The 24,817-nt window shown below is 42.6% G+C and overlaps 1 protein-coding gene across 1 annotated transcript; it reads right to left on the bottom strand.

Moving 5' to 3' along the window:
* Nucleotides 1-1,394: 1,394 nt before the first annotated feature.
* PDE6B (phosphodiesterase 6B) lies at nucleotides 1,395-24,470 on the bottom strand. Its single transcript, XM_009967470.3, is given in 23 exon segments — nucleotides 1,395-2,684; nucleotides 3,843-3,999; nucleotides 4,280-4,363; nucleotides 5,299-5,373; nucleotides 6,117-6,180; nucleotides 6,930-7,037; nucleotides 8,425-8,525; nucleotides 9,106-9,193; nucleotides 10,262-10,371; nucleotides 11,372-11,479; nucleotides 12,700-12,846; nucleotides 13,472-13,521; nucleotides 13,524-13,536; nucleotides 14,118-14,261; nucleotides 15,266-15,415; nucleotides 15,597-15,644; nucleotides 15,809-15,875; nucleotides 16,937-17,001; nucleotides 17,089-17,163; nucleotides 18,234-18,374; nucleotides 20,763-20,852; nucleotides 21,189-21,341; nucleotides 23,655-24,470. Coding segments are annotated over 23 exon segments (2,508 nt in total). The 5' UTR covers nucleotides 24,066-24,470; the 3' UTR covers nucleotides 1,395-2,625.
* Between the last annotated feature and the right edge of the window lie 347 nt (nucleotides 24,471-24,817).

Raw genomic sequence — 24,817 nt, 5'->3', positions numbered from 1 at the left:
AGCTGTATGTTGTCCCACCAGTCCTTTCACCCTTCACCTCCTCTGAGGTCCACCAATGCAGACATGCTGCTTGCCTATGGATCTTCACGGATCACTTCTGCCTCCTGTCACACCCTAGAAAGAGAAGCTACTGATGACTGTCCAGCAGGGATGTAACTTCTATGCAGGAGACAGGCAAGAGCTCTGAAGCCCCTGAGATTAAATTGCAGGGAAAAAGTTTTGCCTACAGACTCTATACTATCAGGAACAGACATAGTGCAGGGAGAAAATAAAAGAAATATTGAAGGTCTTGACTTCCTATTTCTCTGAACGCCCTCTGATTGCTGCATGTGTCTTCTCACAGCAGTATGAGAGGTGGTCAGCTGCAGAGCAGCTAGGACATGACCACTGTCCTACAGAAATGGTCCAACAAAACAGCCATGGGCAGAAAAGCTTTGTGCTCTGCCTGGGGTAAGCAAGGTGCCATGAGCAGACAGGGAAGCGGCATGAGGAGGGATGCAGGAGCTGGTGGGGGAGACAAGAGAGGCTTGCCCTGTCCCCACCAGTGGGGCACAGCTTCCTGCTGCACATACATGTGTGGTCCCCACTGCAGTGGTGCTCCTAAGCTGCCCCAGCACCACTGGTGCAGAAGGGAGCCTTGGAGACCCTCCTGCTCCCATAGAATTGGGACACCCTTGAGAAAGAGCCCTCTCCTCCTCCACTGGAAACCCATCCTTTGTGCCCATGGACACCCCTCCATATGTGTGCATAGTCCCCCTCAGAAATATATGGCAGCACACACACACCCACCCCCACACACACCCCCGCCTCGATGTTCTGTGGGGTGAGGTGTGCTCTGAGGTACGTGCAGGCAGATGGGCCACAACTGCCCACAGCCCCTGGTCCTGCCAGTGCTGCTGGGTGTGCTGGACAAATACTTCACATTCCTTGTGTGAGAAGCCCTGCTGGAGCACCCTGAGGTGCTCTGAATGCCTCGTGTTGGGCACAGGGTCAGGAAGATTAGCTTCCTGGCTTTATTTCCCAGAAAATGTTTGCGGACACAAGAAGCATTTCTCAGCATTTAAGTGTACAATGGCTTATGGTGATCTTTAACAGCCCACTGCTCACCACTCTGCTATACGATAACCTTGTGGCATTTTTCTCACTGAAAAGAATTACTTGTTTGACTTTGTATCCTGCATAATAAAAGTCTCCTGCATGGTTCTTAATGAAACTGAGATGTACAGCATGAAGTTATTACTGGTGGCATATTTAACTTTCATGCAAGTGGACAGGCTTCTATACTCTCCTGAAAGACAACTTGCTGCTCACAGAATTGATGCATAGTGATAGTGGATTACATCTTGCTTACTACACTGAGACATGGATAAATGATCACAAGGTACCACCATAGCTCTAGTTTTCCTTTTACTTGCAGTATTTTTGTAATGCAAAACAAGATACTGAAGGGTAAAAGCACTGAAGGTAGCAGGAGTAATAGAAGAAGAAGAAGAAGAAAATCCCCAGCAAAACAGATCTCCAAACACTTTTTTTTTTTTTTAAAAAAAAAAAAGAGAGAGAGAGAGAGAGAGGAGCAGAGAAGGGTGTCTCTACTGCTACAAGAGTGTAATTGAATGTTCTAATATGATTACATGAATAAACATGAAAACTAACTTTTATCTGAGTACAAGTCATCAGTGTTTCAAAGTCTGGAGGATAATCTAAAAACCAGACATCTCAGAACAGGAGGAAGAAAAGAAGAAGGAATGATACTGGTCAGAAGAGGATTGCGTAAAATAACATTGGCATTACGAGGCAAACCTAGAACAAATTTAGGAGATGCGGTGATTCAGGTTGCTTGAGTAACTGAAACTGGAACTGTAACAGGTAATGATAACACTGTCTTCTTACAATCACATGTTACAGAGTGAAGCCTTGGTTAGTGCACAGTGTGGATCCTGCTCATGAAGATGGCAGCTACTGGGTGTTGCATGAATGGCTTCATGCTTTAGAGCAGCAACCTATCCAAATTCTTGAAGTGAGTGGAGAACTATTGTCTCTGTGATTGTTTCTTGGATTTACAAAGAATTGTAACTTTTTAGAGCAGTTCAAAGGCTTACTATGATCAGTTTTCATGGTTTATCCCTATCCATAGATTTATTTCTGATACCCTAACAGGTACAGGTTTAGATATAATAAATTTGGCTCTTCTTCAGTTTTCCTGCTCTGTGGGCTGTGGTTGTATACATTGTCAGTTGCATGGGCTTTTATGGAGCAGGATATGAACTCAGCTGGCCCCATCAGCTTTGGGGTAAGAAGTGTTTCAGTGCAGGAGAAATGATCTTCCATAGTCATGCAACGTGATTTATTGGGCCAAATGTTGTTCTGATTTGCCATATGCCATCTGGCGCCAGGTGCATTAAATGGAGCAAGAGACAGGACAGAACTGGCTCCTCACCATCAGGAAGAGATGCGATTAAGGCAAACAAGATCTAGCCCTTCCCTGGGTGGTCATAAGCCTAATTAAAGTAGCAAACAGTTCAATCAGGAATGTATTTATATGCCATGATTTTTTTTTTTTTTTTTTTTTTAAAAAAAGCATGGGCGTTCTCATTTTGGGTGGCATATTTTGCATCAATAATAGATCTAAAGTATGCTACAGGTTTTGGAAGCTGGAGCTGTTCCTCCATTACAGGTTATTCCATCTGCCACGTAAAAAGAAACACAGAATTAGAAGTACATACATACATTACTTTCTCAGTCATTACAGGAGTTCTTTAGCACTTTTTGGTTATCCACTAACGAGGTATCACTTATAGGTCATACGTACAGTACCCATAACTAAAGCTGTCTGCTGTGCAAAGTAATCATACATGTAAGGCTGCTTGGAAAGAGTATTTTAGTATAGTAGAAACCTTCCTCATTTAAATACCGATTGCTTAGTTAGGAAATAATTCTTCAGAAATGTTCCAAATCATAGCTAAAGCACATACTTTTGATATTTTAAGTTAATTACTATGAATTAAACTGAGATGAGACATCTAGACAGCTCTAATTATTTCTAAACTGTCATTTGATGAATGTACACCCTATGGGCTGTTGGGATTTTGGTCTAATTTGGAACAAAAGGAGGCTTCAGATGCAGTCTTTGTGGAGTGGAGGCACCCAAGTTCCGATAGACTTTTTGCTCAGACACTTGGAAGAGGCCAGGAGAGCCTTTGGCTTTCACCTTTCTGAGAGTCAGACAAATTCTCAGGCTATCAAACAAGCTTTCACCCAATGCTTACTGCAGATGGTGGATTTCAGTGCTACTCAGACTGAGCCCACAGAAGAAAAACATATTCAACCAAAATAAATTGCTACAAAGTACTACTGCTACTGTTTGCTTCTAGGTAGCACTTAATCTGGGCTAGAAATGGTATGAACTGTAATTCCTCAAGTGTTCTCCCTAGGAGTGTGTTAGCTTTTCTTAACTACTTTTGCTTCATGACCTGAGGGACAGCACATTGGTCACAGCCCATATGTACAAAGGGATGTCTCCCTGCTCTTTTCCAGGGACATACATATACTGAAAAGGACTTTCTGCTGTCCCCAGTTGCATGGATGCTCATGCTGAATGCAGTCTCACTAGTTTCTCAGGCACTAGCTTCTGGAAATTTGAGCAGGTGGCCTTTTTGACAGCCTGTCATGTTGTCAGGTATGAAGACAAGGTGTCTTTAACCTTGCCAGTGGAGCAAGATTGAGGAAACTTGTTCTGGGCATCTGACTCTTTGCCATGTCAGCAAAGCTTGCTGCAAATCTGGGAGAGTATCACACAAGTATGGTTTTGAGTTAGGAATTAAAAGCTAAGTATTGTTTCTGACCTTTCTTTGCAGCTATCTTCTCTTCCTCTTTTTTCTTCTCTTCCTCCAGAGCTTTCATTTTTGCATCATACTCATCAGCACGGGTCTTCCATTCGTTTCTGTTGTTCAGCAGCCCATCAAGCATAGGCTGAATTTCCTCATGGAAACGTGAAAATTCCTGACCAAAACACACTCATCAGTGCAACACAGTGCAGAGGCAGTGTTTATTCACCATACCCCAGGACAGACCCTGACACCCTGTCTCGCAGGCTGGCTCATGCCAGGAAAGAATTAACAGCACAAAGAGGGACCATGCTGCAGTGCCCCAGAAAGGGGCAGCTGTTGTCTCCTCTACCTGTCTCCCCACCACGAGTGGTGTTGCTGCACTGGGGCTCACTCACTTGGAATCTGAACCTGTGTTGAGAAGGATAGGATATGCAAGGGTGCACTTTGCTTACCTTATAGACAAAAGTGCACACAAAGTCGATGAAACCCACTTGGAGCTTTGGAAGCTCAGCAGCTTTCCTCCGGTCCATCATGGGCTGTGGGAGTACACAAGTTCACCATGATTTATGAAAGCACTTAATTGAAAAACACACCTCTACTTTTTCTCCAAAACTGCCTTGTGTCATTCTGGATGTTTTGCCATGCTGCCCATAAAGGCTGTCCATCACAGCCCTCTTCCTCTGCTGCAGAGGAGTGAAGTGGGCTTATTTCTTTCACCATTTCAGCAGAAATTTTAGACAGCTTTTTCGGTGTCTGTCTATGGATGGGGAGGAGGACAGTTTTTCCCTTGCACCTCTCAACCAGACACCTGTGAGAAGGTTCATCTTGTAAAGTGCTGAAGAAGTTTTCGATTCTCTAAAACATAACTGAACATGAAATTACATTCTTACAAGGCCTTGTTTCTTACTGTATCATTTGTGATGCCTCTGTGGGTAGAGGGTGTGTATGAAAGTCTGCTTAAAGAAAACCCAAACCACACAGGTAGAGGTCATCAAGGAATGACTCTTGGCTCTTTCAATGCCAAATTTAAGTGTTTGTTATTATAGAAGAAAAAAATATGTTAAGAAACATTGCTTTAATGCACGTCCATTTATCAGAAATAATTTCTGGAATCTACAATGTTTGTGTTTGTAGTTTTTCTCTATATTAGAAACTCTGCTTTCCTCTATGATGTATGTATTTCATTTCCCTTTTTTACTGAAAGGGACAGGCAAAAAGTCTCCAGGGGGACCATCACTCCTTGCTGGGTCACAGCCACCAATACACAGCTAACTACACTGAGAGCTGGACAAGATGTTTTGTCACAGAGGGTCTTCCCTGGCCGAATACCCACTTTTCTAGTGGATTTTGGCAGGCATGGTGATTTCAGGAAGACTCAGCATTCTGGGAGCAGCATTGCTCTCAGTCTCTGCTGTAAGTTTCTGCAAGTCTCTGCTGAGACTGAACTCTCTGGCTCTTGCATGGTACTTACAATAGGCTGTTGTTGAAGGACGCTTATTTCTAAGTCTCCTTGCTCCCAGAACTCAGCTGCTACCAGGAGAGCTACCTGTGTTTCCAAGAAGGAAAAAAGAAAAGTTAGCACTGACTTCAGCTTTATGTGATGTGCTTCAGAAATCCACCAGGAAGCAAACCTCACTTCCATCCTCCCTGTTGCTTCGTATCCAACCCCACCCCCAGCATTTCTCTTAGGAAGGGCAGCAGTAGCAATGGGATTGCCACTGACAGCTTAACAACCTTATTGCACTGGAGCTCATTAGTCTGCTGCTCATCTATTAAGAAGCATTTCCAATGTGTGCCCTTCAAGGATTTGCCCCTTTATCACAGTTGTGGCTGCCTGTTATGGTTTTCTCAGTTGTCCTTTCTCCATGCTGAACAGGAAGGTGGGTTTATTTCTTTTATCCTCTTTTAAATTTTAATGTTTCTTACTTAGCAACTGCTCAAATACAGTTCAGGGAGGAAATCCTAAAGGAAATTAAACAACTGAGCAAACAGCAGGTATTGCTGTGAGAAAAAAAAGCCATCATATGTTACATGCAAAAAACTTCAACATAACCCAAGAATCTGAATACTTGAGTTTTTTAATTTTATGTTTCTGTAAACATGAATTTTCTACAGAATTCACAACTACACTTTAAAGATTGGTTTACCCATCAGACCATAGTTTTTCTAAAGTCCTTTCGGTAGTTTTAGTAGGAGACTTTACTTTAATTCAGCTTCTAGGCAGCTTGGAAAATTTCATTACTTTGAAGTACAAGTGAGAGAAATATAACAATTTATCAAGCACCTGACCTTACTCTGGACTTCCCAAGGCTTTGTGATTGCTGACAAATCACAGGCAGTCATCATCATGGCCCTAAAAACAGGAAAGAAATTAGTTTCTTCTCTACAGCCTGCACCCTACCTCTTGCAGGCTCAGGTTGCTCATGCCCCAGTTTTGGGTCAGGTATCCTCCAGACAGGGCTGAAGTGATAGGTAAAGAAAGTAACAGCCCTGGCTCCAACTGGGAGACTCATCAAGGATTGCTCTCTTGATTAAAATGGATTTATGCTAGGGAACTGTTTGCTTCTGGCACTAGGATGTTTGCTGCTTTAGTCATTGCTGGGATGAAATTCTTGGCTTTGGAGTAACATCTTTGGCTTCCTGACAGAGGTGTAGCAGTGCAGACTGCAGTCAGGTTGTGGGCACTCTTCATCACCAGTGCAAAGTGTCCTACAAAGCATCTGTCTGGTAACAACAACAGCACTGTGCAACTCATGTTGGTTGTTACTGGGAAGAACAACTAATGGATTGGATTCCTGTAAATCAGCCATTGCAGCCTGCCCCTGACTGGGGCCTACAGGGTGGTCTGGTAGGAGTCTATCACCAGAAGGGAACCTGCATCTTGTTAATTACCAGAAGGACACTCCAAAACCAAATCCGCTTATCTAGATGAAAAAACACTTTAAGCTTTTATCCTGTTTTTTCTCTGCTTCACCAGAAGATTAGATTTGAGTAGACAGTAATGTATCATGTGCTGTTTTTTCACTAAATGCAGTGCAAGGCATGTTCTGGAGCTCACATCAGGTGAACACATCACTAACCTTTCCAGAGATGATTACTCACATGACAACCTCTTTCTTTGTTGTCTCCAGGGACAGATATTCAGTCCAGGCAGCCACACTATCGTATGTCTTCGACTCGTCAACAATCTTTTGAAAAATTGTTCTCTTTCTTTGAGGAAAAAAAAGAAAAAGAAAAGAAAAGAAAAAAAGCTCCAAACCAAGTAAATAAATGTGTTAAAAGCAGGTGGCTGATCCTCATATTGATAACCTTTCCAGAAGAGCTTCCAGTAGCTGCTGTCCTGGCATATAGGTCCTTAAGGAATCCCCCAACAACACCAAGCACCATCACCTGCTTCTCTTAAGTAGGGGAAACTACTGTCAATTTTTACTTAAAAATAAATATAGTGGTGAGACATGAGCAGGAACTTGAAAGTACGAGCTACTGCAAGTTATTTCAGCTGAGAAATGCTTCCACCTTTCTTGACAGCACAAGAAGGCTTTTTCCCTGAGTGTTAAGCAAACTGCAGAAACGTAGAGCTGGCTGGAGTATTTGTAAATCTACCTCACTTTATATACTTAGTCTGACCTTGCTAACCTTATTTATATACCTAAATATACATAGCAAATTCTGGGGAGGGTTTTATACACAACACATCCATGTTTTGAGTGGCATGAAACCTGGAAAAATCTGCTGTTTCAATGTTATCAGAGAAGATATTTAGGTCAGCTCCACAAAGCGGCTTGCATATGTGTTCTGAAGGTATCATTTTGCCCAGGTCTGATCTCAACAAGCCTTCTCTTGTAGACCATGGACGTCAAAGACCAACTTGTTCAGACCTGGTAAGGAAGTGGTGGTATCTGCTCCCATACAGCCACCCTTCCACCAGAGTAAGAGGACTGGGTATTGCACCCTCCGTCCATCCCATTCCTCTTTTGTGGACTGCTGATATTTTGCATAATCACTCTTCAGTGCAGAAGACAAAAGCAGTGTCTGGTCTTGGCACTGTATTTTGAAAGTACATTTTGAAAACTCCTTGCTAATTAGGATGTCATATGTTGTTGAATTCCAGCCTTATGTCCCAGGACATCAGCACGTGCTGCTCCAAGATGTTTGGCATTTTTGGCTTTTGAGTGTGAAATACATTATGAACTGGATATTCACCTACAATGGACCACTTGTTATTTGGGTTGTACTGCTCTCCCAGAGAAGTTAATGTAGCCCTGGCCAGACCATTCATCATTTATGAGTATTTTTAGTGCTCAAGTACTAGGTAAAACATCTCTTTCTGTTCGTGGATCATATAGCACTGCCTTGTTGCAAATAGAGGGTTAAAAAGTCATGTATGTGAACTAACGAGTAAAAGTTCAGAATTATTTTGAACAATTTGAATTATCCCCATCAGCTCTGATGTCAGTATTAAAGGGAGCCTCCAACAGGGAGTGTCTGTGAAGAGGATTGCTGCATGGGGAGTTCTCAGAGCAAAGCATCACATTTTGCCTTTGTAAAATACTGGCTGCTTTCTACTCTTCACACACGGTGCATGTGACCAACTTACTTGAAGTAGAGTGCCAGGTCTGTTGCTATAATGGCAATGTCCATCAGGTGAATCATGTGCTCATGTTGTCTGCGGTTGAGGTTCTGACATATATTCAGTGACTGAAAAGCAAAGGAAAGGCAGCTGCAAAATCCAAGCACTGTGTTGTTGTGAGTTCCTGGTCATCTAGCTTTCTTAAATGTGTTCACTTTTTTCCTTTTTCTTTAGTATCTTCAGCTTGCTTCCCTAAGGTGCAAGGACTGTGATCCCCATTCATCGTATGTTAATGCCTAGTCTCCTGTTTTGTTCACTAAGCAGGGTCAGCGTCCTGAAGGTCATTACATAGTGTGTGCCTAAACCCTGTCCCCTGTCCCCACTGAGAATTTGCCTGAAATTAAAATTTGGCTGGTGGAGTGTGTCAGCCTTGGACCTGTCAGAGGGGCTACAGGAAGACAATCCTGTATTTAATGTATTTCTATGGGGATAGTAATATATTTTTTGAAGAAACCAAATCATGCATTTAGGAAGCGTATGTGTTTTGGTCCTGGGTCAGCATAGAGTATTTGGGGAGTGAAGCAGCTGCAGTTCCTTGGGTATGCAAACCAGAGAAAGGTCTTGTGCTAAACTGACAGCTCTGTTATTGCTGAAAAACTTCCCTGAAAGTAAAGTATTCATGTCCTTATATTATAGTTCATTACTAACCTCTTCAGAAAGCAAGAATTTTCCAAATTCCAAGTGATGTCTCTCTAAAATTGAGGATCCGTGAAGTTTAGCTAAGGGATTTTGAGATCTGGTTGCATAAAGAAAAAATTAAATGTGTTAGTGTAGCACTTCAAAATAAAAAGGTGTCCTAATTTATATTTAATTTTGTCAAATACACAAGTTCAACTTATTTTAAAAGGCTTAAGAGTAGTATTTTTAATTTTGTCAAATACACAAGTTCAACTTATTTTAAAAGGCTTAAGAGTTGTATTTTTAACGTCTAGTTACTTCAGTCCAGTAAAAGACTTTTGTGACATTGCTTATAACTATTTGTACTCTATATAAAACAGTCTTCCCACTACAAATTTCACCCCAAATGTTGTTTATGACTGGATTGTTATTACTAATCATAGTAAGCTTGTTTAACTCCTGAATCACTACATGTTAATATCTAGTAATAGGAATAGAAAAAACAACAGTCATTGGACACTTTCCTAGCTGAAAAGCAAGACCCTCTTGGACCCAAAACACCAGACAACTTCATTTACATTTTTCCAAAGCTCCAGAATACAGTAAGTATAGCCAGAAAGCATTGCAGAAGAGCTGTGACCTGACACTACTTTAAGTGAGCAACTGAAGCTTGACTGGTCAATGAAATCATGCAGCTGTTTTTTATATAGCTAGTAACTACCTACTGAGAGCAGAGCAGCACCCTCCTACTCATAGGTGTTTTGTTTCTGCAGGTGGTGAGGGCAGTTCCATGCATGGTGCTTTCTCCACAGATACCTTCCAGCAAAAAGCTGGTTTCTTATGTCCAGGATGCTCCTGGTGGCATCCTGAGTCTCCTATGATGCTCAGACTGCTAAATGCCTGTGTTGCACTTGTTACTTGTTCCACCCTGTAATGGTAACGTAGAATGTTGCTTTAACCGAAGGAGGCTTGCTAGGATGTAAAGAAAGCCCTAGAGAGCACTGGAAAATTTGTTTCCCCACTGGCCAAAGCAGAAGCACAAGTGCTGTAACAAGCTGAAAAGCAAGGTTATTTGTAAAAAAAGATTGTTACCCCTGTGTTTAAAACAGAGATGTATGGGAGTTTGCTGTGATCACAGCCTGATCTCACTCCAATAAATGGTTTGAAGTGGTAGGAAAGTGCTTACTTCATTTGGTAAAGGTTGTTGGTTCCCCTGTGGTCAATATCGTGGCACAAAGCAGCAGTTACCATTGCAAGAGCTTCGAGGTCTGTGTAGTAACGCTTCAGTTTGCCAGTCTGGAGGGTGAGAATTTGCATGTCGTCTGTTAGTATCTCTTACAGGAAAAGGCAGCGAGTTGTGACTGCTTTGTGCTGGGGATTTCCTCATTGAAACAGTCCAAGAGAACTGAAAATATTTGTGAAGCTAAATGCAATACACAGTATACTTAGGTTAAAATGGGGAAGCAGCTGGAAACTAAACGTTTCAGACTCAGGTAGGTATGTGTGTTGTGCGTACGTGCTCGATGCCCAGCAGCACTGCTGGCTACTTGCTGCTATAGCAGCCTTGTGCCCTAGGGGTCCCCACAAGGGTCTTCATAAGCACCCCTCCAGTCACTGGACACAAAGTACTTTGTAAAGGGGTTCTGCATCTTTCTGGGCAATGGGGTCTCCGAGCTGAATTGCCCAAAGGATTGCCTGGGGGTGGTAGGCGTAATTCTGCTGCCAGTTGTGTGGCCCATACCATCTGCATTGGGTCTTGGTGCTGGTCCATCCATGGTGTGGAGCAGCAGTCTGACACCTGTTTTTCTTGTTGGGGCATCTGTTGCCCTGAGAGACTGTGAGAAATGGCACTTGCCACATTCACACTAGTGATAGACTTACACCTGTGCCTGTCCTGACTGGAAATGGAAAGCATGAGATTGTCTCCACCCCATTCAGCTAACTTCAGTCTGGCTCTTACCATCAGAAACTATTGGAGAAAGGGAAGTTCTGTAGTCTCACTCCTCTCCCTGTGGAAGGATTTAATCTGAATGCTATTCAACACCATACACATCTATAAATACGAGAATTAAGCCACTCCATTCATTGGGCAGTACTGGCCAGGGATTTAAGTGTAATGCAAGGTCTGTGATTTAAGGCAAATGGAGACCTCATTCAGCAGGACCTGTGCTAGGAATGACAAACTCCCATCCTACACCAAGATTCAAAGGGAGCCCTGCATATCTCTGGGGTGCAACAGATGACCTCCTGTAAATAAAGCCATGCCACAGAATTAACTGGGGTGGTGTTACCTTACCATCAGGAGTGTGAACATGGTCTGCGCAACATTGAAGCCGTGGCGCCAGTTGTGATAAGTTATCTTCCGGTAGCCTTTGCTGACAGAGTACACGAACCTCACCAGAACCTGCAAATTGAGGAAGAGGATGCTAGTTTGTGTGATGAAGCCACTGCCTGTTGCTCTTGCAATAAAGACTCTTCAAGAGATATGGGTCCATAGATGTAGAGATGGGTAGTGTTTATATCACCTAAACAATTAAAGTATAGGGCATTAAATAACAAACTTTTTCCCACTGCATTCTACTTCTCCATATGTACTTCCTCTTGTAGCTATATAGGTTTTCTCATTAGAAAGCAATTAGAAAGCAAATTTATGGATGACTATTCATTTTTTAAAATCTCAACTGCTCATTTAGCAGCAAAGAATGACTGTTTTTCACACCTGGATCGGGGGTTAGTTTTTCTGGAGCAGATATGTTGAATACTTTTTGGCACTGACATGCTACAAGTAAGAAGCACAGAAATAATTCCCATTCAGAACCTTCGCTTCTACTTCACAGGACCTGCCTTTCTACGGTGGAAATTCTTCCTGCAGTTACCGCCAGATCCCACTAGATGGAAATAAACCTCACATGATGTGCCGAGAAATCCCTCGGGGGGCAGCAGAGCTGGTGAAATGCCAGTTCCACAAGTGTGACAGGGGCTTGAACTGTGGCAAAAGCCGTGAACTTGCTCCTCAGGGGCAATGTGATCCTTGTTCCCTCAGGGTCACACCACTCCTGCCGCCAGCAGTCAGGAAATTGGTACCAACTGTACCAAATGAAGGCACATCCATGTTTGCAGGGGGAAGAAAAGCAAAGGGACCTACCAGTGTGGATTTCAGCATATGTTGGCTGAAGGCTATAGGGAACATACTATAGCAAACAAAACATGCACACAAGTATGCACCACCCCATGCTGTGCCTGGACACTGTGCCTGTATACTGCAATTGTGAATGGCGTTATACACAACAAGTACAAGCAATTTTTTTGCATGGTGTAGCCTCCATTTATATAGACCCAATAGCAAACTCACACCTATAGCAGACAGTGCAGAGCAGAAGAGGCCAGCTTCATGCTTCAAGCCTGCATGGAGTGAACAGGAGCTCTGAGAGGGTGTTCTCTGCCCTCAGTGGGGCAAAGGGGCTCAAGAAACACATCCCTGTCTCTGCAAGCCCCCACGAACCCAGATCTCTGGCCGCTTCATGAGCTGTACAGGGCACACACAGGGACCTTAGCCATGCCGTGACTCTGCTGGCCACCCAAGATGGGAGTCCCTGAGTGTTACCGGCTCCTACCAGCTCCTACCTCCTGTGGGATCTGGAACTTTTTCACCACTCCAAGCTCGTAGTACATCTGAATGCCACACTTCACCAGCTCTAGCTCAGTGCAGTCAAAATCAGAGAACCTGAACTCATAGATTTCAAACTTGGTGGGCCCCGGGAGTTCTTCCTTCTGTAAGAGAGGCAAGATGGTTTGTTGATGTGCTACTTATGCCATCCCTAGAAACATCTGGAATGGGGTTTTCTTAATAAAAAATGAACAGTCTGATACTGCTGGGAACTGTTCCATTTAGAATACAACCCACAGATAGATTGAAAAGCAGCTTTTAATGATAACTCCATTACTGAGGGAAGAGGGAGGGCATTTTTGGTCAATGGCAAGAAACACTGCTTGATTTCTGTTAAGCACTTTTCTTGCTGATTTTATATAGTTTAGAGACTCCAAACTTGACAGGTCTTACAGGTGAAGACTTGCAGCCCTCCATATTTCCTCTAGAGAACAAAACACGTGGCAAGTCAAGGTGGCTGATAAGTTTCCAGGTGGACTTTGAACCCCTTGAGATAAAGTGACAGAGAACAGATAGTCCCTGGGAACTGGGGAAGGCATTTGCTGCCACCTGATAATAATAACCTCAAACTCACACAGCAGAGGAGGTCAGGGTATGTTTTGCCTTCACCCTTCACCAGGTGCCCCATTGATGTGTACCAGTGTGCCAACAGTGGAAACTCTTCCCTGCATCCACCCAGGCAATATTTATTTGCCAGGGCTTTCCATTCCAGTGGTAAATTGCTCTTACCAGGATGCTTGCCAGCTCCTCTTCCTCACACTCACTTGGCTCCTTCCCAGCTTTTCTCGTGTTGGCTGCAGAGAGCATGGACATGTTAAACTGATGGCTGAACCACAATGGACTTTGCACTGTATATCTTTGGGGCAATCTAGGGCAGCTCTCATATGCAAATTGTGTTTTCTTCCTGGACCTTACTTCTATTTCTGATCTTTCAACTCATTCTTCCTGATAAAATGTTCTCCCTTTCCTTGATTTTGGTTTGTGTTTCCCCCACTTACAAATGTCCCACTAGAGCCAGTGTCCCAGCTGGGTCCTCTAACTCCAAATCCTCTGCATTAAGGAGGTTTTGGAGAATAAATCCACTCCTCTTCCACTCAGTCTGCCCTGAGTAGCACCTGCAAGAGTCCACCTCCAGGGCTGTCTTTGCTGAGGAAATTAGAAAGGACAGAGAGTGGCAGCATGCTGAAGGTGGAGGGCGGATCACAGAGTCAAAATAAAGACTAGTTCTGCAGCTGTGCAGTAACTGAGGCCCCAGGTGCTGCCTCTACACCGTGATGCTGGAACCATTTCTGTGGGATGGGAGACCTGTGTCTGTTCCGTAACTCATGGGCAAGCCAGTACACTTGGGGGTGTGCTGCACTCGGTGAGGCATTACCAGAATTTCCTGGATTTCATCCTTGTCACATTTCACATGGTAGAGCACCATATCCTGAGCAATGTCCTTCCGGTTCTCCAGCTTGTTCATCTTGTCATATGTGTCTGTGTTGAGTACAGACCAACCCAGGAACTGTGTCAAGGACTTGATGAGGGGAAAAGAAGGAAACAGTGAAATAACCAAAACATGTGCTCTTCAAAGACACAGAAATACAACACTGCATGGTATATATTTAGAGCTCCACTTTGGCCACAAGTCTAACAATGAGCAACAGTACGTTTGCTCCCAGCTGCTAGTCGCTCCTCAGTAGAGCAGAAACCTGGCTGTTGAATCTGCCTAGACTTCCAGAGCATCCATACTGTGGAGGCTCAAGGACTCTCTGTCCAGTTCAACATATGGAAAACTATTTCTGTGTTGTTGCAAGTGTCTCCATGCCTGTGGAAAGGCTGGCATCATGATGGTGGCAGTAGGTCATTAAACCTCGTATCAAGGGAGAGCAGGGTGGTCTCATCACCTTTTACATATGTTTACTCACATCCTGTGTCTGGTCTCAACTTGTTTGCTGTCCAGTGCCCAATCCAAACTGATTTTTTTTTTTTTTGTCACAGTCTTTTTGTTTGATAAGAAAAGTCTATTTCAGGAAACATTCTGATTGATAACAGATACCAAGACCTGAATGCATGTATTGGATGGAAACTAGCATTGGAGCATTTCTAAGCAGCAAGGTCTTTAATTAGAGCTGCTCTTTCTAGGTTCAATAGCTGGCCACCCTTTGCATCTTAGCTACGCAGACAATTTCTATTTAATTTCTCAAGGGATTTGCCCAGACAGTGTGAGCCAGCTGTCATGTATGTGAAAACAGTTCAGAACAGTCATGTTAATACATAGTAGCTGTTCATGGCTAGGTGTCCAACCCAAGAATGCTGAAATAAAATGAAGCAAACTCAGTTGGATTTCCAAGACTGAAAGAACCCAGTATTTCATGAAGTTTCTTTCGAAACTTTCAAGCTGATGCATAACACCTCTATAAGGAACAGAGAAACTTACTTAGCTGCAAAACACTGAGGGATGCTTTGCAGGTGTACAATGATCAGTAGTGACCTTTCTCAACCACATGAACTACTTCAAGCTGCAGCAAGGAACTATACCTCCATGAGGGTCTCATCCTGTTCATCAAATGGTTTCCCATCTTTTCTATTATAAAATGTGACAACGCCAACAATTTCTTCCTTTTTGTTGACTATTGGCATGGAGAGAACGTTTTTGATAGTCCATCCTGATTCATCTAAAGGACCTTCCTTGAAGCAATAGCAAACAGAAAGACACCATGTACTTAATGTGTTTTCTAAATACATCAGCACCCCCTTTTTGCATCAAGACTACAGTCTAAAGAAATATTTCTGTGCCTAAGACTGACTCTAAATGAAATTTCTGCAAACAAAATAGAATCCTTGATGGGACTGGAATTTTTCACAGTACCTGAAAGTTAAACATCTCATCTGCAGCAGCATTCATAATGTTGCAAATCTAGGGGATCACACAAAAGAAAAGGTTTTACAATATGGGCAATGAGAAGTTTAAATACCAAAAGAAAAAAAAAAAAAAAAAAAAAAAAAACAAATTGGTAAGAAAACAACATTAGTATGATGTAACCTCAGAAAGTCCTGATGAATCCTACGCTAAATACTTACAAAACCACTTTCAGCCACATAGGTTGGCAGTCCAGTAACAAGTGCCCAGTGGTCTGGGGTAGGATTTCTGAATGATAGAAAAACACATAAGGGAAATTAAAGATATACATTTACTGAAGAGTGATTATGGGGCTGAAATGTATCCAGCTGATTGCACAATCCAGGTTTATATATTTCACCCTCAGTTACTACACAGTCCTGTTACTTTCAAAGGACCCATATGTGCAAGCAAAAGTTTTTCACATAAGTAAATACTTTTTCTTCAAGGATTCAACACAGGATAACTCATAAAATATTATAGTCTGCAGGGACTAAAGAAAAAATCATTCCTGGGAGTGAGGACCATGTTTCAGACCCTCAGTACAGAGAAAGTTCCTGCTTAAGAGAGTCTGCCGGTCTGAACTTTTGAACACTTCTATACCTAAGCAGTGAGGACCTGTCTTGCAGCACTCACACCAATGCAAAGCGATGCAACCTGACATGGGTGAAACCCCTGTTATGTCAAATTTGTTCAAGGTGCCCAAGGCTCCTTGGCAAAATTCAGTTGCAAGAAGAGAGGGTGGTTTTCAGAAAGAGGGAGTCTTGGTGTGGTGTCGAGAGAGGAGGAAAGGACAGAGGTAGCCTTGAGGTGGAGTCAGTGACCAAAAGATAAGAGAGAAGCAAGGAAGCTGGAAGACAGGCAGAGGAGCAGGAGTGACCATGAGAGGTAGCATGAGAGAGTAGGAGAGGGTTGAGGTGCAGGGCTGGGACAATGGATACCTCAACACAAGGGCAGCCTGGATGAGCTCACCCGCTGATACAGGGAAGGCACCAAGGAGGAGTGATGCCTTAGCCTGTTAAGGAGAGTGGAAAAGCTGCAGGCAGTCAAGGCAGCTCACTTCTGCATCTAGGAAGAATCACTGCTTGCAGTGGCTTTTGGAGCCTGACTTGCAAGCCAGGATCCAAGTGCCCTGGAGAAATCTTTGTCCAGCAGAAATGTGAGTTGAAGCACCAACTTACATTCTGGCTCTTACTAAGTCTTCTATCAGTCCTTTGCATACGTCCTCATGAATGTCTTTAAATAATGGTGAACCTTGCTTTTAGCTACATGCCATGTCAGTACCTAGCATACAGAAACTGGGCACTTACGGGATGACTTTAATGTCTTCTTTTCCATGTAATATATAATCAATGACCTTGTAAAATATTATTTCCTACAAATAAAAAGAGTGCTGTTAAAATTAGTGTTAAGGCAATTCAGCCAGACAGGAGAAAATTTAAGAAATATACTTCTCACGTACCCTGCCATCCGGGGTGCGAGGGCCTGAATAGGGGGGAACTTCTCCCAGTAGGACTGGCCACAAGTCAAAAAATTCCTGGTTTTAAAATGAAAGAAGTATTTTTAGAGTAGAAAAGTGCATTCTGCCTTGAATCTCAAAGTAACCACTGTTATGTCATGATCGTTTTGGTACTGTGTAAACAAGGCATGAAATAATAAGACTAGCTCAATACTAGGCAGCAGAATGGTATATCTAAATCATGAAGTGTCAGGCGCATTATATGACTGCATATAGTCATATACTGTTTATACACAAGATGCTGCTTCATCAATGAACAGCACAGGCTGCACTCACAGAGCAAATGGCCATGTCAATATTTTATGTATTCTTCATTTTCCAGAGTGTGAGCATAGGGTTGACCTACTATTAGATAGCTTGATAAAGTAAAAGACTTTTTTGTTTGTTTTTCTTAGCCTATATTATAATGCTGATTAAAATGTCTATAGCACACTGGTGATCTTTTAATACACCTCTTCACAAGACAGTGTTCTATAAAGGTTCTGGCAAAGTGGTGGAGATTAAAGTTTGTGGTAGCCTCAGTCAGTCTGATCATGGAACAAAGCAGAGCTCCTATGACAAGTATGCTGTGTAACCCCCACATAAAGCTTGACAAAGTTGCAAACACTCAGACCAAATCAGAACTATAGAGATATCATAGCTTCTGTCAGCTTATTTTCATGAAGCCAAATTTCACCTAAAAGCCTGGATAGCATGCACATGGATGAGTCCTTGAGGCAGGTGGCTGCTTTGTTGCTGGGGGTTTCCACAGGTATCTCACTATACTTCTGATATCCACAGACTTTGTGAGGCTGTCCTTATGTTGCAGGCTTTGACCAGGATTGCCATGGTCAGATGTGTTTGCCCTTCCTTTGTCTTCCCAGCCTCTGGTTCCTTCAACAGCCCCATTCCAGTGATAAGCTCATTCCTTTCACTTATCCCAGGCTCTTCATTTGCACAACAGAATAATAAAATGCCAGCCAAAGCAGAAATAATGACTTGAAGCTACCTTGTACTTTGGCTGCCCCAGTAAAACTTATCTTCACACATCGCACTTCAGTGGACAGCAACAGTGCAGAAAGATGTACAACACACATGTGAATGCTCACCTTCTGCTTCGTCATATCCAGAAGACCCACTGAGTACCGGTCACAGTTCAGGTATGCTCTGACTGTGTAAAAAGCCTTGTGGAACTGCCTCTCAATGTCTGTCAGTTCCTCAAAAACTTTATTAGCTGACCACAACAGCACCTGCAGGATAAAATCCAAATATAAGCATAGCCTTTCCTTGAGACCCAGGCTTCCCAAATGTGTTTGGAGTAACAAGGAAACAACTGAGTTTTTATACTGCAGTATCTGAAAAGTGAAGTAGCAACCTATACTGCAAAATGTAAAAGCATTGCTTATTCATACAAGGAATTACTAGGGAAAGATGGACTCTGAGGAAGAGTCAGGTTATCATGGAATGCTATGTAAAAGTTCAGTTTTCCAAATACAGCACAAAAAAGTAGTAGTGCCAGATAAAGAGGTGACCCAACTTACATTTTATACCCAAAAGTAAAATCTTGCTTCCAAAAACAATTAACAACAAAAGTGTTGCAAATTCCAGAGGCCAGAGTTGGAAATATCAAAATTAACACTATCCTCAAAGCCTTTGCACAGCTGCTTTGTGTGTGCATCAGGCTATGATAATATTCCCCATTCTGTGCCTAGCAGATGTACCTTTAGGGAAGTCATTGCTATCATGCTCTTTCATTTGTAAAAATGGAGATTATGCACTAAATTAGGCAAGTATTTCTGGTCTTTGTGGGCCTAACAAAGAACTTAATTTTCTCTGAAATGGTAAGGAAGCCATCTATGCAACTGTCTAGTTTAGCTAGTATATGTATGCCCGTATCTGAGTGTGTGTGCTTTGTTTTCTGAGCCCAGGAGACATGAGGAACAGTGCTTCGGAAGCACTGAGAACTGCTTTGAACAAGAGGTACTGTTATATGGCCACAATCAGGAAAAGTGTCTCTCACCTCCTAACTGGGCACTAGTAGATATTTTTGAGAGTTTTGAGGTGCATCGGTCTCTGTAATCGATAAACTGGGACAACTCTGTCACTCCTATAAAGTCTGAGGTGTTCAATGTCACTGGCCTTAGAGCATGCCTCAGACAGGATAGTGGTGTTGTCATGCAAACCATTGGAGGGATATGAGCAACGGTTTATTTTTGTCATTTTACAGCATGCAATAATGCTGAAAACCACAAGTCCAATGAGAAGGACTGAAAGAAACACCTGAAGAATGGCTGACTCATGGAATGATGTAAATAAGTTGGGCAAGAAGTGTTATGTGGTCTTCTAATAAGACTCTTACACAGTAAGTGAGCACAAGAAGGCTGAACTGTCTTTGCATAAGCCATTTTACTTCCAGTGTCCCCCAGCCTTCGCAGGTGGGATTTGCAATATTAAAATACTAGACCACTTTTGACAATGTAATTTGTTCACTCTATACTTCGATACTTTTAAGTCTAACACAACCATACAAACTCTCACACTGACCTTTAGCTTTATAAGGCCAAAGGTCTGCCAACAGAATTAATGTAGAACTAATAGTGTGTCTTGCATCTCATTCTTGATGCAGCAGTGATATATGAACACAGGACTCCTGGGTTCAGCCCCAGACCAGAGCACCCTGCGGGTGGTGCTTTACACCTCATGGGTCTCCACCTTATCTTCTAGTCCCTTCCTTATCTCCCCCAGTTCTACTGCTAAGTCCTCAACAGGAATGAACCTTCACTAGTTCTACTTTGGTTCAATTACTCAGCATTGCTAGATGGCTCTATCAACTGACAATTGTTCATGTTTTTGATTTCTGAAAAAATTAGATAAAGCACATAAGATAATGAATTAGTAAGTATAAATGCTGTCTCCAAGCTTCTAAAATAAACTTTCATTCTGCATCTATTTTACTGAAACTGACATTTATCCCCCCACAGGATCCTTCACCGGAGGCAAGAGCATGGCTGACATGAAGCACAAATGCAATTGCATGTCCTCTTCAATGACAACCAGTTGACTGCTACAGAGATGATTGCATGGATTCACATCCATCCCAGTAAATTTGAGTCCTTTCATAACCCAAGTCATGGAAAAGAATGGTTGCTGAATTTTTTCAATTCAGAATACTGTAAAACCCTCATCTACGTTAATCTCTACTGAGAGAGGCCAATAGAACAGGCATATGAGAAGAATTTTAATGACACTACAAAGAAATGCAATAGCACTTTTAACAAGCAGATAAGGAAAAAAATACCATATTCTGAACAGTTTTGGGAAATCTCTTGGTGCTGCTGGCTGAAGTGGTTAAATGTCCCAAGAGTATTTCATAGCCTCAGTTCAACAGAACATCTGGAGCTCAGTCCTGCTGATGCTGGTGCCACTAGGTCAGCTCCTGCAGTTTTGCCAACAGCAGCAAGAAGCCAGACTAATGAAGAACTCTGAGGAAGAAGCAGTATCGGAAAGCAGATGAGGGCACCTTTTTCCTTCTGCTCTTCAGGCACAAATCTCTGAAGTATATCAGCTACACATTTGAAATCAGAAGAATACACTCATTTGATTTTGATATGCAGCCCAATCTTCATTTTCACTCTTACCTGGCCTCTTCGAGTCTCACAATTGTGAAGATAACTCAAATGATAAATTTTCAGGTTCAAGGAGGCAAAATTCAGGTACTTCAGAAAAAGCTGAAAAGGCAAACAACCAGATTGAATCAAATGTAGTAGCAGCCTCGTGTATACTGGATTTCATAACAGCCCTTTAGCAACGTCATGGTAATTCTCTTGAATAAATGCTTTGCTTTGCACTGGTGTGAGATGAGGCTTATCCCACTGTAACTTCCCTGAAAGATTTCTGAGATAAGCATCCTCATAATAATCCTCTTCTGTTAGAGGGTGAGTCCGCTGTAGGGAAATTCACACCAGTGGAGCCTCATTAAAACAGACATCTCTAGTATAGGAGAGTCTGTGATATATGGCAAAAGTGACAACTGCTTGATAGAAACTGAGCTACTGACCACTTACTGTTTCATCAGAGCTGGTGAAGTGTGGGCCGTTCAGCTTATTAATAGCCACAATGACAGCAACTAAATCTTTGCCATTCAAGATGGGTGTCGCAAGGATGCTTTTTGTACTGTAGTCGGTGAGCTCATCAACAAATGAACTGAACTGGGTACACTGTTCAACAGAGAATTTACAAATTAATCATTTTCAATAATGTCTGTAGTCTTAAAGCCAAGTTAAAGCACAGCCTCTCAAAGTAAGCTGTCTAAAGAATGTTTTGCTTAAAAAATTATTGAGGAAGAGAAATGAATTAGCAGAAAATTGGAAAATGTACAGGCGTTAAAGCTGAGAGAACTGGCTGTGGCTTCTGACTGTAACACATGCACTTTTTCACTTTTCGCAAAGATCTTGCAAAGCATAAGCTTTAACATATCCAACTCTGTCAGAACAATGGGGGTTTTCACTGGTCATTCTCAGACCACTGACGTCCTTCACAGTGCCTCCTCCATCCTTTCCTCCGACTTCTTGTTAACACTGCGAAGTAGGTACAGCCAGTTACCACGCAACACTGTGTAGCTACAGTTTATAAACCAGTGCCATCTGGTACAGTCATTGGGAAATCCACTCACCCTCATTTTATTTCTGCTTTTGCCTGGACCCTGAAGCTGCTGTCGTCTTACAGCCTCCATGAAGCCATCTACCCCTTGTTACTCTTGAAAATGTTGTCCCAGGCATTCTCTTCCACATTGCTGGGCCTTTGTGCATGGGACGTTAGGTGGCTGGGAAGGTATCCCAATGAAGGATGCAGATGGCACCAGTGGTGTGTGGTTCCTGGCACTCTCCTCATGCCCCTGAGAGCAACCCACCCCCTTTGGCCCTAGAAGCATTTTGGTAGTTGTTGCAATGTGCAGAAAGCACCACTATGGACTGGGCTTCCCAGGGAGTCATCCATGGGGGAATCGCCATTCAAACCACTGCTAGAGTGCTGTAGGAGCAGCATAAAGGGAGCTCATTCAGTTATTCCTTATGTGAATGTCACTGTCCCCCCACCCTAAAAGAAAACAAAGCAGAGAAAGGGTAGTACAGGGAAGGCAGATGACCCAACACTTCGCCTGCACAGGGCCTTATTGACACCATCATCACCTGTCAGTAGGGAGTGCAAGGATGGTCTTTCTGACCCAAGATCTTCTCCCTGCTCAGCTGAATAAATTGTTCACTACAAGTCCTTCTAGTTGGGTTAGAAAAAGCCCCACAGCTCTGATCAGAACAAATAATCACTCCCTAATGCATCTTCTCCTCATACCTCTCCTAGTGCTGGCCTTCCCTAGCAATTGGGGTAGATCAAGCATTTAGTCTCTGGGTTTCCTTCAAAGGAATTGCTTTATGACAGTGCCTGAAACCACTAGAACTGGAGTGCAGCACTTGGCTCACAGCACTGAAATCCTTACATATTCTTGGAGAAATGTCTGAAGTCAGAGAGCTTTAAAGTTTAAGTCACATTCTGATGCTTTCCCACCTCCCCTCCCATCCCCCCCAAAAAGGTTGCAAAACCAAATCAATGTCTCAGTATGTTCCATGGAGGACAAGGAAGTTTATGCTGAAGCATCTGGATTGCGCAAATGCTTGTATTGTGCAACAGATGGATGCATAAACAGATGGTCTCTTTCTAACTATTAAACAATAGATGGAGTAATCCTAAATGCCATATCTAGGTCACATGGATTTTAGTTTTACACCTATAATTAGAACAAGCGGATTGTTATTGCTGCGTTTACATGATTGAACCTAGGAGTATGGGGGGTAAATATTGTCTTGAAGGCATAAAAATAAAACATTAAAATTCCTTGGATCCCTCCTGGAATTGCAGTATGTGGTGTTTTCTGAAAGAGTGTTTTTGGTCAGATTTTGTCTCTTGAATCTTCTGATGAAGATCATGCATACACAAGTTGCTGTTAACTCATCTGCTTTGAGATCTGCTCCCTCTGATCAATAAAAATAACTCTAAATGCCCTTGGACCAAACTTCATCAGACAGCAAACTTTTTCAAATGTCATTTATGGTGGAAAACCCTTTCTGGTCTCACTGTAAAGGATTTCTCTCTTTTTACCAATTACTAATAGAGTATAAATGTGTGTGGAAAATTCCACATGCGTTCAGCACAGCTCTGACTGTACCTCACTCTTTCTTCTCTGATGGAGTAGTTTTTATTTATTTATTTATTAACTAGACAAGCGAGGTGTGGCAGTGCACTTATTTGCAAGCACTAACACCTACTGTAATTAATGTGCCTAGCTTCACCTCATTCCATAAATGAAATTGGAAGCAACTTACAGACTTGTTACCGGTGCTTTGGTTTCCATTACACAGCTATTACACCACAATGGGTTTGGCCAAGCACCAAGATGCCCTGCTACCTCTTGACCCCTTTGTACTAGTAAGCATGTGGGCCTTTCTTCTACCAAGTGAATGAATAAATGGCAAACCTACCTCACTGACGTCCTTGATGTTCATGGTTTTCTTGGTTTGGGCAACGTGTCCCACAATGCCTATATCCAGCGGGTAGACAATCTCGCAGTCTGGGGAGACCAGGCATTCCTCCAGGGTGCTTCCCTCTTGGATGTTGAAAAGCCTTGTTGCCAGTTCAGGCGTGCCATTTCTCTGCCTATACATGAAAAGACTACAGCGGTCAGCATGAATGAGGGACCTGATTCTTCTCAAGGTCTTGAAAACAACTTTCTCCATGTTGATGCTTTCTTGCATGTCTTGGATCAACTCAAAAAGGATGTCACACTCATTTCCATCCCAGGGATCTGCTTTTAGTTTCTTCTCAAAGTACTGCTTGGCAAAATCAGGATTGCCATCAAGAAACTTCTCCACTTCGTCTTCACTAATGCTCATTGTGAATGCCCTGGGTCCTGTAGTAAGTAGTAGTCCAAAGATGTGATTTATGCAAACAGCACTCTAATTTTTGATGTAGTTCCTAAATTTTTGTAATAGAAGATGTTGCTTCTAGAATGACCAAGGATGAGGTAACACTGCAAAGAGAGCTTGTCATCAGGAAGAGGTATTCCTTTATAGTGCTGAAGGTGAGTCTGTGGGAGGACAGATCTTCTCAACCAAACAGATTAGATGACCTCTACAAGAGCTTTGGGTCAACTTTCTTCTTCTTAATCTAAATGCAAACAAAAACTGAGTTATCACAATATCTGAAAACACTCTTCTTTCTCTTGGTAAGCAGAACACCCACTGAAACAGTTATATTGAGGCAGCAGCAACAGGGAAGAACTGCATATCCTAACATTGAAATAAGCTCTTTAAAGTCTAATTAAATATATACTGCTTGGGCTTAATCCTTGGCTAACAAGGTGAGCATCTTATTATTTCTGCTCTCCCAGCTCCCTGCAGTAGCAGGAAGTGCACTCTTCACAAAAGAGCACAGTGGGAAGAAAAAAAATAGTGAGGTAATACTGCTTTTTCAGGGCTCCCTCTACTATTGCATGCTTTTTTTATCTGCTGCTGTAAGGGTTGTTCTCAAATGGAAGCACCAATCCTGAATGCTTTCATCCAGGATTTGAACTGAATTTACAAGATCTGTGGCCTTTTCTTGCTAATAAGAACCAGAAGAGGAAAACACCTCTTAGTGGTATCCC

The sequence above is a fragment of the Tyto alba genome, unplaced genomic scaffold, assembly GCF_018691265.1.
Source record: "Tyto alba isolate M040663 unplaced genomic scaffold, T.alba_DEE_v4.0 Super-Scaffold_13, whole genome shotgun sequence".
In the NCBI taxonomy this organism is placed as follows: Eukaryota; Metazoa; Chordata; class Aves; order Strigiformes; family Tytonidae; genus Tyto; species Tyto alba.
Note: the sequence above shows the minus strand (reverse complement) of the source record. Positions and strands in the feature narration are given on the sequence as shown.